The 15,534-nt window shown below is 40.9% G+C and overlaps 1 protein-coding gene across 1 annotated transcript in view; it reads right to left on the bottom strand.

Annotated features, from left to right (window-relative positions):
• The window catches only part of LOC136099675 (ALK tyrosine kinase receptor-like), an 84,638-nt gene that overhangs the window by 13,725 nt on the left and 55,379 nt on the right, over positions 1-15,534 (bottom strand). The window contains exons 6-7 of the mRNA XM_071807262.1: positions 10,325-10,419; positions 8,797-8,940 (exon numbers count right to left, since the gene is read on the bottom strand). Of these exons, the coding sequence (XP_071663363.1) occupies positions 8,797-8,940; positions 10,325-10,419 (239 nt within the window). The remainder of the gene's footprint in view (positions 1-8,796; positions 8,941-10,324; positions 10,420-15,534) is intronic.

Raw genomic sequence — 15,534 nt, 5'->3', positions numbered from 1 at the left:
TGGTTTCCTTAAAAGCTCAATGCCCTGGTGGAACAGAAGAAAAATGCCCTCCTGCTGCAAACATTATGCCTCCAGACTTTGAACTGAAGCATCCAGAACAACTTTTGTATTTTCTGCCTCTTGGACAGAACAGAGGGGGCTCACTTTCAGTGCAGAGGCAGTACCAGGGTAAGAGCAAATAGTGTTTGTAGTTTCAGATAAGTGAAAGTGCATCTCAGCTCTTAGAATCTGGCTTCTAAAACAGAGTATGGAAGGTCTGGGGAATGAAAAACCACAGATACATTATGCCAGGGAGTGTGATGTAAGGAACCTGGAGATGAGTGAGCACAGGAGGTACTACCTCAGATTTCAAAAGCAGTCCTGTTGTAATCGATAAGGTGATATTGCAGAAGATGATACGTAAAGCCTCTCAGATTCTGCAGTTGCTGTAGTCAGTGCCAGCAGACACATTTACTTGCTCTGTTTGGGTAGATGTCAGGCAGGAACGGGAGAAGTAGCAGAGCTGGGTAGTGACCTTTGCCCTAATCATTGCAGGAGGACGTCTGACCCAAGCGAAGTCTATGGGGAGACTGCACCTGATTTGAACCAGCAAGGATTTCGGTAAAACCCAAAGCCACGTGTTGTGTGGTCTCCTCACTTGTCACGGCTGCACTGACTTGCAAGCACTCCTCCTCCTGTTGATATCCACTTTCATATGCAATACCGAAAGCCTGTCCAACATTTAACAGCTTTGTCACTGAATTAAATGGGACAGAATATGGCATGGGAAGAAGTCACCCCTCATTTCAACATAATTAGGACAGATGGGCCTTAGTTACAATTCTGGATACAGACTAAAACCCTCGCACTTCCCTCCATTTGGTCTCTGAAAAATTTCCCAAAGCCAACCCTCAATCTGCAGACCTAACAGCAGCCCAAGATCTTAAACCACTAGTAACAGAACAGAGTACTGCCCGTATTAGATAACACACCACTTCTTTTTTGAAGTAAGAAAACCCATTCGCTCCCTGTAAAGTATTGATTTTCTCCTGATCCTAGAAATGACTGCAACATTTCTCATGAGCTCAGACAGAGCATTTCTACAGGTTGTTGCATGCCACAGCAGTTTACAGTAATTCAATTTGAAGCATTATTTTGATCTCCAAAGACTAAAGCAGCAGTGCTGAATTGAAACTCCTTAAGCAGCTTGGTGAGAAGCATCGATTTTTTCCACTGGTACACAAGTGTGGGCTGTCGCATACTGCAGGGCACAGCTCTCGGTCCTTCCGCAGGCTGCGACAAGACAACGTCGCTGCCACCTCATGCTCACACAATGGGAAGAAAAGCAGGACTCTCCTGTCTAAATCCCTCCAAACAATGAGTAGATTTCAGAAATTTGCCCAACTTCACAAAAGTTACAGACGCCTGGTTTCCAGAAACAGCTGAGCATTCCCATTATGACAACTAACAGGTAGTTAAATGTAGGGTCCCTATAGATTCTGTCACTAGCAGTTGCAAGATACTAACTGGGTTTAAAAACTGGAAATTCCTGTTTAAGGTGGGGGAAAAAGAAAAGTAGTGAAGAGTACACTGAAATTCAGAATTCGGGTACTACACTTCAGTGAATAATTTATACATCACTCATTGGATGGAATCCTCACTTGCACAAGAAACATGGCAGAGGAAACATTTGGTATTCTGCCCATTCACCCACACACCTGCCCTCCTCAAGCTCACTGGCAATGTCCCCAACACACTGCTAAGGTCTCAGCAACAACATTATGCAAGAAATGCCATTTTGGCTCTATTAAAACAGATTTTTAAAAATTCCTTCTTCTCAACTTTTCTTTCCAAATTTACTGGCACATTTAAAGACACAGTCACTCATGCTTATTTTCTTTTGTACAGCTGAAATTCTAGTTTTCAAACAGCTTGACTAGATATGTAAAATGCACAACAACCAAGGCATTGGATTTCAGCCACAGCAAAAGAGACTGATGTCCTGCTCTTGGAAAACAAAAAGAACAAAACCCCACAAGACTTAAAAAGATTAATGCACGTGAAGTTCTGATACCACTTGCAGCTGCAGGCAGCATGGCTGCCGGCAATGCTGCAAATAACAACGAGCAACAATAAAAAGAAATGAGCGGAGCAAAGTCTAAAGCACATTTGTACTTCTAACAGGGAAAGTTATTTCACTGGTACGTATAGCATATGAACTCCATATCACAAAACAGACAGAGGCATTTTAGCTATACCTCCAGGGCCTAAATGTATTAAATGTAATTTGTTAAATTAAGCTGGTTTGAATTGAGGTTCAACTCATTTAGAACAAAAATTTTACTATGATTTGAGAAAATGACCAATGAAGCACCATGGTACTTGGCTTATTTTGGAATCTGGAGTAATGCACTAGTGAAATGCATAAGTGCTTTAAAAAATGTGTAGGCAGTTTATGGAATTTGCTGCCACAACTCATGTTCAGGCCAAGAGGTTATTCCTACTTCCAATAGAGTAAAAAAAAAAACATTAATAAGTGCTACAGGGTCTCATGCTTCAGGGATGTAAGAACCCCGGTGACTAAACTTCTGGGCGCAATTCTGTTAGCTGTCCCTCAGGAAGCTCATTTTAGTTCTTCCTCCAAGGCAGATGGAATCAAACTTGATGACATGAACAAGCTGAATAGTTGCTTCATTGATTTATAAAAACTTCACAAGCTCCCTTACAATACCTGGCCAGTATGAGAAATCAGAGGCTTACAGAAAATTGCCCATCTTAACCTTCACCAACATTCGGCTGCCATTAAGCATCATGGTGTGTGTGGAGGGATACACCTTTTACTTGATGCATAAGCAATCTCAGTTATACATTACCCATCAGTCCAGGGTTGGTCTGTGCTGGTAGGCTGCAGGCAAAATATACTACAAGCATATCTAAAAAACATGTTCAGTGATGTAAAGAAGGAAAAACCTCTCAATTTTTTCTTTGTGTTCAGTTGTTTAACAGTGTCCTGTGAGCAGTAATTTGAGATTATTACCTTTTCCAATATTAAGTTTGCCAGAGATTACTGGGGCAGGGCAGGGGTTTGAAAGATAATGGTAAATGGCAGAACTAGGTTGTGCTGACAATCACAGTCTTTGAACCTGTTCTTCGAGCAATAAAGATGACAGATCTTTCTGAAAACCCCATGCATAAGAATATGTGCAGCCTTGAAGTGGAAGATTTGCACAGAGTCAGCCCCTAGATACATTTTCTTCCGCCTAAAATAACTGGAAATGTACAAATGTGTCTATACTATGACATTAATGGGATATAAGATGACCAAAGAAATTAGTGAGTCTTGCCAGCAATACCAGAACGAGTTACACAGGTACGGTTAGACTAAGAAGACCCTGTTTTTTCAACTATTTATGGAGTTACTATTTCTACCTCTGTCTTTCCATTTTCAGAATGAGGGCAGCAATGGAAGACTTGGACATGTTTTTGAGTCCAACAAGAAGAGCATCTGCAGTCATGACAAATGTATGCCAGACTGATCCTAAGTATCATTTCAAAGAAATACTCAAAGCTTTTTCTTATGTGTCCATACAAAGTGAACACTATCAGGGCATCTTTGTAGGAAAGAATCTGTGGTCAATAGAATGGGGCAAGGGCATTGCTGACTTTGAACAGCATTGAGAATTGCTTGTTTCTTGGTATCTTCTGGGACCAGAAACTATTCTAGCAGCATGAAGAAAACTAATTTCTCTTACCTTTTATGTTTTGCTTAAAGAGATAGCAGGAGTCTTCCATAAAGCGAGACATGCTACTAACTTTTTGGAATTTGTATGTTCAGAATTACAAAGATTAGTAGAAATGTGTGTTGGATAATAAAGACCAAGTTGGGTGGAGGTGGAAAAATTATCTCAAGACCTTTCCTGAGATTTACAGCAGTTTCTGCACAATTTAAACTGCTGTTCTTAAGAATGGACAGCTTTAAAATTTAGGTCCAAATTTAGGTCCTGTTTACTCCAATTGCATGAATAACTCTGGAGAGCATTTACGTCAATTCAACTTGATATGTTGGGATCTGGTTGCATGTTGATTTTCAGTATGGCACCTTTGCTATTTTCAATCCTATAGAGAAAGCGAATGTAAACACTGCAAGAAAGAAATTCTTGCCCACATAATATGAGATCTCACCATCCATCTTTGAACATTTTCTGTTACTGTTCAGGATGCTACTTTTGTTGGGAGGAGGGCACTGAGCAGTTATTCACTGTGTTAATTGATGCTTAATACAAAAATACAATTCTGCAGATACCTTTATTGCATTATGCCAACAGTTCAGTTAGTATAATTGCACACAAAGAGCAACTAAATGTAATTTACTTTTACTTAATACTCACTCCGCTGTTCCTTTCGGCTCTTTCATCTGATTAACTAACGTGACTCAGAGTTCTTCCGAGAAACAGATATGTGAGTACTCATAAGAGGACTCTCCCTGATGCAAAAGACAAAATCTGTGCAACGACCAAGGAAGAAGAGACCGGAGCTGAAGAAAAACAGCAATCCAGTCTGGATGAGAAAATGATTTGATGACAGTTTCCATGCAACAAACCATGGTCACACAATGGCTGGTGGATACACAGATCAGATGAGACAAAATAACGCAAGACTTGAGGGCAAAAAAGGTTAATATTTTTGTACATTTCACAACACACCATTTTTGTTCTGTGTGCCCTGACATGAGTAAGTTGTCAGTGGGACAGATGAGAAGCTGAAACATCAAAAGAGAGGCTATCCTCATGGCATTTGCAGCCTATTCAGAAGCAACAGAAATGTTTAATTAAAGCTTGATTGCTCTGCGTCTTGTTATCTCCTTTTGCCTACTGAGAATCCTATTTTGTTTCCTCCAGTTTCCATGATAGTAATTTGTTTACCTAGAATTCCTCATTATTGCTCACTGTATCTTTATTTGCCTGAATTTCCCATATTCTGGCCTTGTCTATAAAAGGAAATTGCATTAGTTTGATATAAATTGGCTTTTTAATTGGTAGTTAAACTCCCTGTAGAGAAATGCTATGGTTTGAGCAGCTTTCTGTTTTACTTATGCTAATACCTAATAAATTTAAAAAATAAAGCCAAAGTAAGCTTGGTTTACATCAAAATAAACAGTGCACAGATTTAACCATTTCAATCAAAAATCCTAGCTCCACATGAAGTTGTTTCAACCTTCTGGTATACACAGGTTTTCTTACAACTTTTTTGCAGGCTTCTTTCTGAATCAAATTTCACCTGCAACCTTTCAGCAAGAAGTTGGCATGTCAGCAATAACACATCATTAATTAATTGAAAAGGAAAGCATTTGCATTGCTTGGTGATCATCTACCTAATGGCCAACTTGCACTGCAAGTAATGGTGTGACTTGAAACCTACAGGAATTTTTCTCTGTTCATTCTGGTCATCATCAAGAAACTTGACAGAGCAACACCACCACATTAGCTGTAGCAATGTTGGATCTTTTTCTCTACACAGAGCATCCATCATTCCATGTGTGACATGTGACAGTAGTTAACAGATTCCTGAAAGCTTTAGGCTCTTTCACAGCATGGCTGCATTATGTCTTTTGAACCTTCAGTGTACACTTCCCAGAGGCACACCAAGCCATGCTAAGAAATGGCAAGGCTGAAGAAGTAATTCACTGGGTACAGGGCCTAGGAACAGAGTGGACAGGGAGGCTGGTGGTGATGACTATCGCTTTTGCTGAAAATGCATTTCCAAGCAAAGCTAGCAGGTGCATGTATGAGGTTGTTCTCAGTTACAAAGGAGCAAACAGGCCCTTGGAAGTAATGGAGCTTCTTTGGATTTACTGTCACGTAAACAAAGTGGTACCTGTCTTTCAAATTGTACTTCCTGCTGTGTAGGCTGAGCTGGCTTGGGGACTTGGGGAGGGCACTTTGTTAGCCTGTTGTCTCCTCAGCTATAGGAACAAAGTTCTTTGTTTTAATATGATTTCTTAAGAAGGAAATATTATAGCCTACGATCCATCACGCAAGCCAAAGATCACATTAGCTGTAATTACTTTTGGATGAGCTCATATTGGTCAATGCAGTCTTTGGGACTTCAGGGTGGCACTGATGCTGTCGGTTCACTCGGACAAAAGTAAATATGTGGCGATCAAAGCAAAGGCCTTGACAGACTCAGTCTGAGGTTTCTCAAATGCATTACAGGATGCAGAAAGAAACAAGATTAAAGCTGGGCAAAATGCATAGCCCACGGATCAAACAAACATCTGCAGCATTTACTGAGAGCAGGGACCCAGCAACACAAAGGAAAAAGGTGATTCTTTGCTGTGGAGACCCACAGCAATGCAATGACTTCCCACTGCAAGAAGCTGCAGCTTAGTTTCTCAGATTTCTGCTCTGTCTACACTGAGGGCACAAAGAATAGAAAGTTACTGTAGGAGTGATTTCAAACCTCAGAGGCTGGAGACAATTTTAGACAGAACACGAACAGGACCAAGGGCCAAGCCCAGAAATCAGACAAGTTGTCTTAGAATCCACAGGAATTGCCTTGAATTTTCACCCCAAGGTCATAACAAATCATTTGAATTGCTCTAAATACCTCAGTGACCTTCTACTCCCATGCAATTTGATTCCCATTATTTCTACTATCCAAGCTTTTCTTTAAATTGCATTCCTCAGATACGACAGGGAGCAGAAAAGCTAGAAGATGTTCCATTATCTCAGGTCTAGTGAAAAGTAGGAAGTACCAAAATTCTCAAAGAAACCTACAGCCTATTTCTAGCCTATCACCCACACAGCCACTTTACATTAACTTTGCATCCAAACTTCAGGCCCTTCTCTAACCAGAACCCGACCTAATAGCTTTTGTGTTACTAAACCAGTAGGTACCCTGAAAGGAAATGTGCAGCTACCTTGGGGAACTACATCACCACCTAAGCACTAATACTGTTAAGGGAAGTCAGTCAGAAGTCCATAATCTATACCTGTGTATGCATCCTGCCACTAGATCACTGACCCAAGAGCAATACTGAAAGCACTTAAAAGGGGGTTCCACTTACAGGCAGGGAAGGGAGACACAGATATTGAATGGAAGGCTGCAAAGGATCTGCAAAGAGGATGTAAGGGTCTTCTTGGAAATCACACCTTTGTGACCAGCCCAAGCTCATACACATCTGCAACAGAGCTAGACACAACCTTCATAGCTGAAGTACAGGCCCACCCAGCCCAGCATCCCCTCATACAGGCTTATTCCCTCTGTCTCATTCTTCCAAGACTCCTGTCAATGCCCCTGCACTTCTCTTGCTGTATGATGCTCGGTATATAAAATACCAACAAACTCTACTTGATGGCAACTCTTGGCCTCCACTGTCAGAGCTCACTTCACAAGAGAATTCAGGTACCAGCAGCAACCCTGCTGCAGCAGCATGCAGTGGGCTAATACACCCAGCTTTTCAGGCAGGCTTTGAAAACTGTGTGGAGCTTTTGATCACGCTGACCAGACTGCTGTTGCTATCAGAGCTTATGTCACTAGTTCATGCATTTCAACAGGATGCTGCAGGTAGCAAAGTGAAACATGAACTCGAACAGAACTGACTCAAAGAAGACTTTCTAAGATGGAGGAGTGGGAGAGAAGGAGGCAGTAGGAACAAACCCCTGGGCTTATGGAGGCATATACCAACCACAGCTCTACCTTAAAAGGGCTGGTACTTCAAATTGGTAATCACCTAGGTCTAAGTGAGAAGAAACAGCTGCACACAGTGCTGAGGGTGGTAGTTATAGCAAGTGCTCGTCTCTTGTGTAATCACCCCTCATTTGCACGGCCAGCCCTGCTCCCCCAGATAGGCTGGATGTTGTGGCCACCTGATTCAAACCAGGAAGAAAAGCTGGCAAGGAAGAGGGAAGGAAAGGAAAGGAAAGGAAAGGAAAGGAAAGGAAAGGAAAGGAAAGGAAAGGAAAGGAAAGGAAAGGAAAGGAAAGGAAAGGAAAGGAAAGGAAAGGAAAGGAAAGGAAAGGAAAGGAAAGGAAAGGAAAGGAAAGGAAAGGAAAGGAAAGGAAAGGAAAGGAAAGGAAAGGAAAGGAAAGGAAAGGAAGCATGTTTAAATAGAAATGTAGGGCCCAAAACAGATATTTTGAATGTGTGGCAAGCATGGGAGAGGGAAGAGACAAACATTTGGGAAACAGTAATCTGAAAGGGAGGGAATGGCAATCTTGCATCTGTTGGGCCCATGCCACTACAGTTAAGTTGGAAAGGGGAGCTTAGGGGACAAGGAAAAATGAAACAACATTCACCATATATGACTGACATTTCTATCTAACTAAAAATCATGTTTTAAAACAAAGTCCAATACTGTACTCTTTTAAATGGGCAATGAAAATATTACTGAAAAAGGAAAACTGTGTTATTTCAAACCAAGCCTATATTAACTATAGATGGGTGTTCAGGTTATCACATGCTGGACTCAGCCAATTTGGACATCTCACTTTGATTCCTGACTATTTTTAAATGACCACAACACCAAACAAACCTTTCTTGCCATTTAAAAGCACATTTCACTTGAAGAAGAGGCTCCCTCTGGATCTTTCTTTCACCAGCTTGCAATCAAAATCCAAGGTACAGTTAACAGCTAAAGGTAATTGCTTTCTACATCTTGTTTTGTTACGTTTGTAAAGGACTTGCAAAAAAGCTCCAAACAAAGGCTTTGGTTAAAAAAAAAAAAGGAATCATATTGCATTTAGCCACATCTAACTGAAATCTGCACTAGCTGCAAATCTCTGCTGTCTGAAAATGCTTCTCAGACCAGACAGTTACCTGCTGGACCAGAAATGGGGGCAGTGTTGAGCTGGAGATTTCCCAGAAGCTTTTGTTCCCATCCAAACTTCTTCTGGCCACCTCTGCTGGTGAGTAAATTGCTTGAGTCTGGAGTGGTACCTCGAGGTGTCTTTTCTCCACTAACTGGAAAACAAGAAGCCACAGACTGGTTTATCACTGGGGGTGGCTAAGTCAGTACATAATCCAAAACTGAAGCTAAATTAAGGGCTGGAGGCTTCTTCGCTGAGAGCAAGAGCCTGCAGCCACAGGATATAACACTATTAAAAGGAAAGGGCAGATTGTCTTTCCATTGCTGTTATGGGAACTGTGACAAAAGAAAAATAAACAGGAATGAGTGGTGTGAAAAATAGCAAGTGAATGAAGACACAAAGCAGAAATACAGAACACAATCTTTAGCAACTGCTAGAAAGTTTCTTTTATCCAATAAAAAAGCATGTGCAACTTTTTTTAATTACAGCATAACCTTAAGACCTCTTTACAACGCTGGAACCTGAGGTACATTGTACTCATGTACAGAAACCAAGGGGTATCACTGCATAAATGGAAAGACTCACAGCCCCAGCCAGTGCAAATTAACATAACACAAAGCAGATGAAATATTCTGACTGCTGTTGTATGAAGATGTGGTTTAGATGTTTTCAATCTGAACACAGGTTGTAGCGTCAAGCCTAGGAGATGAAAGAAGGCAAGTTCTACCGCTCAAACCACCGTAGAAGTTTCATATGTTCAGAGCAGCAATCCTCCAATCCTCATGTAAGTTGTTGGTCTGAGGTACAGACTGACAGATCATTGAACACATTTACAAATTAACCAATTCACTATGCATGAGACTGTGAAAGATGAGCCAGACACAAATGTTCAATAAAAATCTAAATGGGGTGAAATCTGGCAGCTGAGGTACAGACTGGGCATATTCTAGAGGCCAGTCAGTCACAAAGTCTGGATCAGAATCCAAATTTTTCCCAAGAGTAGGAGAGATTGAAGATCCTAGTTTCTGATTCAGACTTAAATGCATGTCAGTCCAAAGAAAATAAGCTTGTTCTAATTTAACTGGCGTATTGTGCCCAATGTTATTGGAAAGTTAGTGTCAATCACAGGATGCCAGTCTTCCCCTAGCCAGAGTCCAACTGTCATTCATTTTGATAACTGTCACACAGCAGACCTGGTCATGTGGAACTCTATAATCACAGACTGGCTTCTGCATCAGCCTGGGTGGAGAGGCGATGCCACTGTCTCATCTGGAAGCTGATGCTCACACACCATATGTCTTACAACCCATTTACTGCCAAGCTCGGAACCCATTCACTGGTCGGCTCCACAAATCAGGTCTGCATCTGAATGGCCTCTTCCAACTAAGCACAGTTATTTCTGAAACATGCCTTTACATTTCAAGAGTCTTTTGAAGATAACAACGCCAAATCCCTTCCCCACAGTTCCAGCCCCTTTCAAAATTTCAATTACATGGCAAATAAAAGACAAGTCACTCGCAGATAAAAGGAAAACTTACTTGTTAAATAACAGTCCAGACTAAGGGAGACATTGTCAAAAGCAATAACAGCATCAGATCCTTCTTCCCATGAAGCTATGATCTGAAACCAAAACCTGCACAGATTGGAAGAACAGGGATTAAATTCTGTTAAAAGAGATGAAACTCAAAACTCTTCACAATTAAAGCTGTTTTAGAATGGAGAAAAAAACTTTTCATATAAAAAAATACAAAATTGACAGAGAAAGTATCCTCGCCCTTAACAAGCAAGATGATCTGAGGAAGGGAGCTGTGCATGAGTATAGGTAAACTGAAAAAAGAATACAGCCCGTCTTCCCTTCAGAGGCACACAGCCTGAAGCAAGTGTAAGCATGTGTGTGGGTGTGGGTGCCAGGCTAGAAAATAAAGTCCCCTAGCTTCTGGGAAAAAAACAATCAAAAAACCAACCAACCAAACAAAAAAACAGACAACTAAATGATTTTATTCTCACAAGTGATTTACACCCTAAAGTGTTAATAAAAATAACTAGACTGGGGCTCATGAAATCATCTGGAGTTTCTAAAAGGAACTGGCAATCAAAGGCTGAAACCAATTGAGGAAGTATTTGGTCTGGATCCACTGTCTATGAAGCAAAGGCTGACAGTCCTGGTAGTCACAAAAGGAAGGACCTGACATCGGGTAATCCATAGGAGGAGCAGAACTCATTATCTCCTTGTAGAAGCTGAGCAAATTTGCCTTAAATCACTTCCACACTCTCAGCTGGCCTTTGCCAGCGAGTTCTGCCGCTCGTACACGACCAGAAGAAAGATCACTGTAAATTCACCCTCAGTGATATAACAAGTCAACAGCAAGAGCAAAAATAACCCACAATCAAACACTTCTAATCTAATACTATATTGACCATGCATTAATAGAGTGCACTCATGGATTTAGATTTTCTCTTAGCTTAGCAAGTTCATGTTCTCCCGTTCCCTATCTACCACATAAAATTATAATACTTTGCTTAGGAAAGAGAACAATTTCTAAAAGCAGTCACCCGTGGCCTAGAAATGAGATAAGATGCTGAGAAGTTGCACCAAGACTATAAAAACATGAAACTATCATATGCTGTAGAACAAGCTGCAGAGAACGCGAAATATTACTTAAACTTCATTCTCTGTTGTATCTTGATGTTTTACACCACCAGAAGTTAAGCCATTCGTGGGTCACTTTACTGTGGATCTGTGGCTGACAGTTTCTGCTCTTCTACATATGAGCCATGAATGCAAATTCTTGCAGGTGTTCCAGTTTGGACCAGAAACTGGTGACAGGAAAAGATATTTTTGAGGAGCAGTCTTATTTATTTAGAAAGGCTGTAGAAATCCCATACCTTCAATGCACCAAGAATTCAAACACCAGCAGACTTTTTTTTCTTCTTGCAGATTCTAGTCCTTTATGCATAGTAATGGGTCTAAAATATTCTCTTAGCTTTTTGTCTGCTACCAGTATTCTTACATTGGTCTTGTCGTCTCCTATAGTTTTTAAAAGCTACCTCTCCTTTACCAGAAAATCAATCCCCCTCAAACAAAATTCAAGTCAATCTTCTCTGTTTATATGTGCATTTACTTTGGGACAGGATTTCCTGTGTTTTCAATGAGGGTTTTTACTATTTCAGCCGTCTGACTCTGTCAACAAACACAATCATCTTCCATGTTGTTCTGAAATACAGCGCAGCTTTCACCACCAGTGATGACAGTGAGGTTTGACATAAGCTAAAACAGACCCCAGGGATATCTGTGCCTTTTGAGGATACCTATATTGAAGTGCTGTCTTCTTCTGCAACTGATGTTCTTGTTAAGCTACAGATGGGGACCCAGTGAGAAAAGCTGACCCAACCAAAGCAAAAGCTTCAAACAGAAAAAAAATCCTAGCAGTCCCTGAAGGGTGCAAAAGGGTTGAGAACACAGCACCGTCTGTTCACAACAGAAAAGAGTTGATATAGTAACTACGTTCCTCCTTCTTTATTTCTGGTAAAGTAAAACAATAATGCTTCAATACTGAAATGTCTTGCTTCTTGGAGATACACACTGAATATATGGAGAGACATTTCTAAAATGGATTTTATGTACTCTAAAGACATGAGCAACTGCTACGAAAAAGCAGGCAATTGACACAAAGAACAGTGGATATAGTGAAGGAAGAGTATCCCTAGCATTAAATGAAACTCCAAAGAGCAAGACATAATTTTCTTTGCTAAATGATGCATCATTATTAGCTCAAAAGGTAGCATCTCCATCCAAACAAATCTGGAGACCACAAAAGTGTATGTTTTGACTTTCCAATCCACACAAAGTGCAGGTACGGTCTGATGTTGCCAGAATCCCCACAGTTCTTAGCTGGTATACCTGAAACCCACTGCAGGTATGTCTAGGAGGAGAACCGGAAGAAACATAAAATCACTGGATGTTAAACTGGCTTCTAAGTACTTATTCCCCCTGCCTCCTCCCTCCGTTTGCTCCGTGGCTGACATCCCACAACACTCCAAATGGAATTACAAGCTCTAGCATAAACATAAACTGTTCAGTTCCAGACATGCCATGTGAGGCTTAAACAACAGCTGCTGGACAGACAAAGGGGGCTCTGATCTACTTCTCCCTCTAAGTTACTGTGGCAGCAGCAGCGATGACTGAACCCTACCTGAAACAGGTCCTGAACCACCACAGATCACAGTCTGGTATGTGATGGAGAACCAGGACCTACCTTGGGCTGTAAACTACAGGCTGTAGCTCAGCAGAAGCTTCTCCCTCTCTGTTGTGTGTTGCTGAAACCCCCAGGAAGAGGTAAGGTGGAAATGGATTCAGCTACATGTCTTTCAGTTGGCTGTGTCTGCAAATCAGTGCCCTGCACACAGTGAACGTTGGAGCTGCATGGAAGGGACCACTGGAACTGAGTCTCTGATGCATTTAATCTTCAGCCTGTTTCCTGGGGGTGCACACTAAATGCTACTTGGAGATGTGGATATTTTGATGTGTACTTATGTTTGTAAGGTGCTAAGTTGAGGCTGCAAAATGAATGAAAAAGACAAGCAGTTCTTAGATGTGTCTACCCTCCACTTCTGCAGTCTTTAGCTCAGGTTGCATAAAAGAAGAGGCAGATACTTCTGCAAAGACTACTATGTACCTTTCTTTGTACCTGGCAACTAAATACATCTGAAAATAGCTTCAGGCAGTTTCCTCCACAGAATTTAAGCTTCATGCCCCGAGGTGTTATCCTTTGATGCGCTGTGCATGTCATGCCTTTTCAGACAACAAAGAGTTAGAACAATTATCAAATGTTCAGCCCCTAAGAACAGAAAGGCATGATATAAGCCAGTATTTCTGTCATTGAAGGGAGTGCCATCTAACGTGCCCATATAAGAACACAATAGGTTGCATTTTGTATTTGCAGTTCATTCAAGTTAAGAGACAGCCATGCTGATCTCACCTGCAGGAGCGTTGGGACCAGAACACTTCAGAAGTTTTCTGAAGTTCACCAGGGATGAAAAAAAATGACACAAATGCCTCCAAAATAGAAAAATCATGTGAATGTCAAACACTGTTAGGACCATCAGTGCCGCTCTGGTTGTCTATTAATCTGATTTTTTTTTCTAACATGAATGAAGTTTCTGTATAAATCTTCTCTTGAGATCAGCACTTCTGCAACAAATAGTTCATCTTTTTCTCTTCTCCAGTTTAATGCCACTATTAATTTAGAAATATGATGTCTTTCAGGTTCCATTGAAACAAGATCATCAGTTAACCAACATTTCAATCATTAGCTTTGGTGGTTTTAGCTTAATGGGCTAATTAAGAGAAACTTAATCAAAACTGAAGATGGAAATGTCACACATCAGTGAAATGGAAAAAATCTCACAGACAATCTCATTCCCTTGCTCCCTCCCCCACCACCCCTTTTTTTTTTTCTTTCTGTCTGATCTGTGAAATCAATAAAATGACTCCCTTTGACTTTGGTGAAAGCTGGTATGGACACACCAGAAGTGTATGTTATTGCAATGACTCTAACAGGGGAGGTGACAACACCTCACTGACATTTTTGCACAGATCAAAGTGGGGTACGATGACTGCACATCCAGTACTTCAACTGGCACTCGTACAGCACAGGTACTGGTCCACAGCACTGAACAGACACACTCACTGCGAACACAGATACTGTGGTGGATGGCCATGAAAGGGCATTCCTGAAGGAAATTACACAGGAACAGCAAGATTAGCCCTGGCAAGTTTGTTGTGACTTTGTTGCTTAATAAATCCCAGTAACTTCCTCACATGGAACTCAACTCCTCATAAGATAAATCTGTGTTTCTAAGCTAGATTTCTTCATAGGAACGAAAACATGGCTGCTACAAAAGTCTTTCATGGCTTGGATATTAGAAAAAAAATGTTATGTGAGGACTGGTGGAAATTACTTCTTATCTGTCTCTTCTTTTGTCCTACTTGACCCCAGGAGTACAGCTAGAAAAAATGTTCCTTAGATGTATGATAACTGGGAAGTGCAAGTTACACCCCGCAGAGTTGAGTGTCAGCTGAGCTTTGAATACAACTCATACAAAGGACTTCTTGTTTTGTTTTTTTTTTTTCTTCAAATCTCTTTGAGACAGGTGGGAATTGCTGTACCAGGTGGACAAAAAAACCTAGTTCAGGTCTCTCCCTTGGGGAACCTCAGTGAGGCTGTCTGAAGGGTACAAGTTTTACATAAATTCAAAAACCACTCAAAGGTGACTACTGATTAAATATTTCAGTCACAGATTAGAAATGGCACCAAAGGCATAACAAGTAAGCTTTTTGGTTTGTTTCTTTGGCCCAGCCCATGAAATCTGAATCTAGATGAGCAGTTCCATGAAAGGTAGGACCAAGCATATTCCAACTCAGTTAAAGCTGACAGAAACAGGATAACATCAGAGCTTTTGGGCTGTAATTTTCTCCATTCCTCAGGATCTTTAAATCTTGGTTTTTACTTCAGCGTTGTCAGCATTTGAACTTCATCACATCATCCAGGATTTTCTGTTCAGTTGGTTCTTTTTGCTCACTTTTTTATTTTTTTCCTTTATCCTAACAGAAGACTGGCTCCCTCCCAAAATATCTGGGGCTTATTTACATAGGGAAATACGGAGCTAAAAATATGAAAATACTTCTATAGCTATGTTGGTATAACCTCTATGAGGACAAACTCTTCTGCTTATGTCACCTATTCTT

Source organism: Patagioenas fasciata, chromosome 3 (genome assembly GCF_037038585.1).
Source record: "Patagioenas fasciata isolate bPatFas1 chromosome 3, bPatFas1.hap1, whole genome shotgun sequence".
Classification (NCBI taxonomy): domain Eukaryota; kingdom Metazoa; phylum Chordata; class Aves; order Columbiformes; family Columbidae; genus Patagioenas; species Patagioenas fasciata.
The sequence above is the reverse complement of the archived record's forward strand: the minus strand, read 5'-3'. Positions and strand labels throughout refer to the sequence as shown.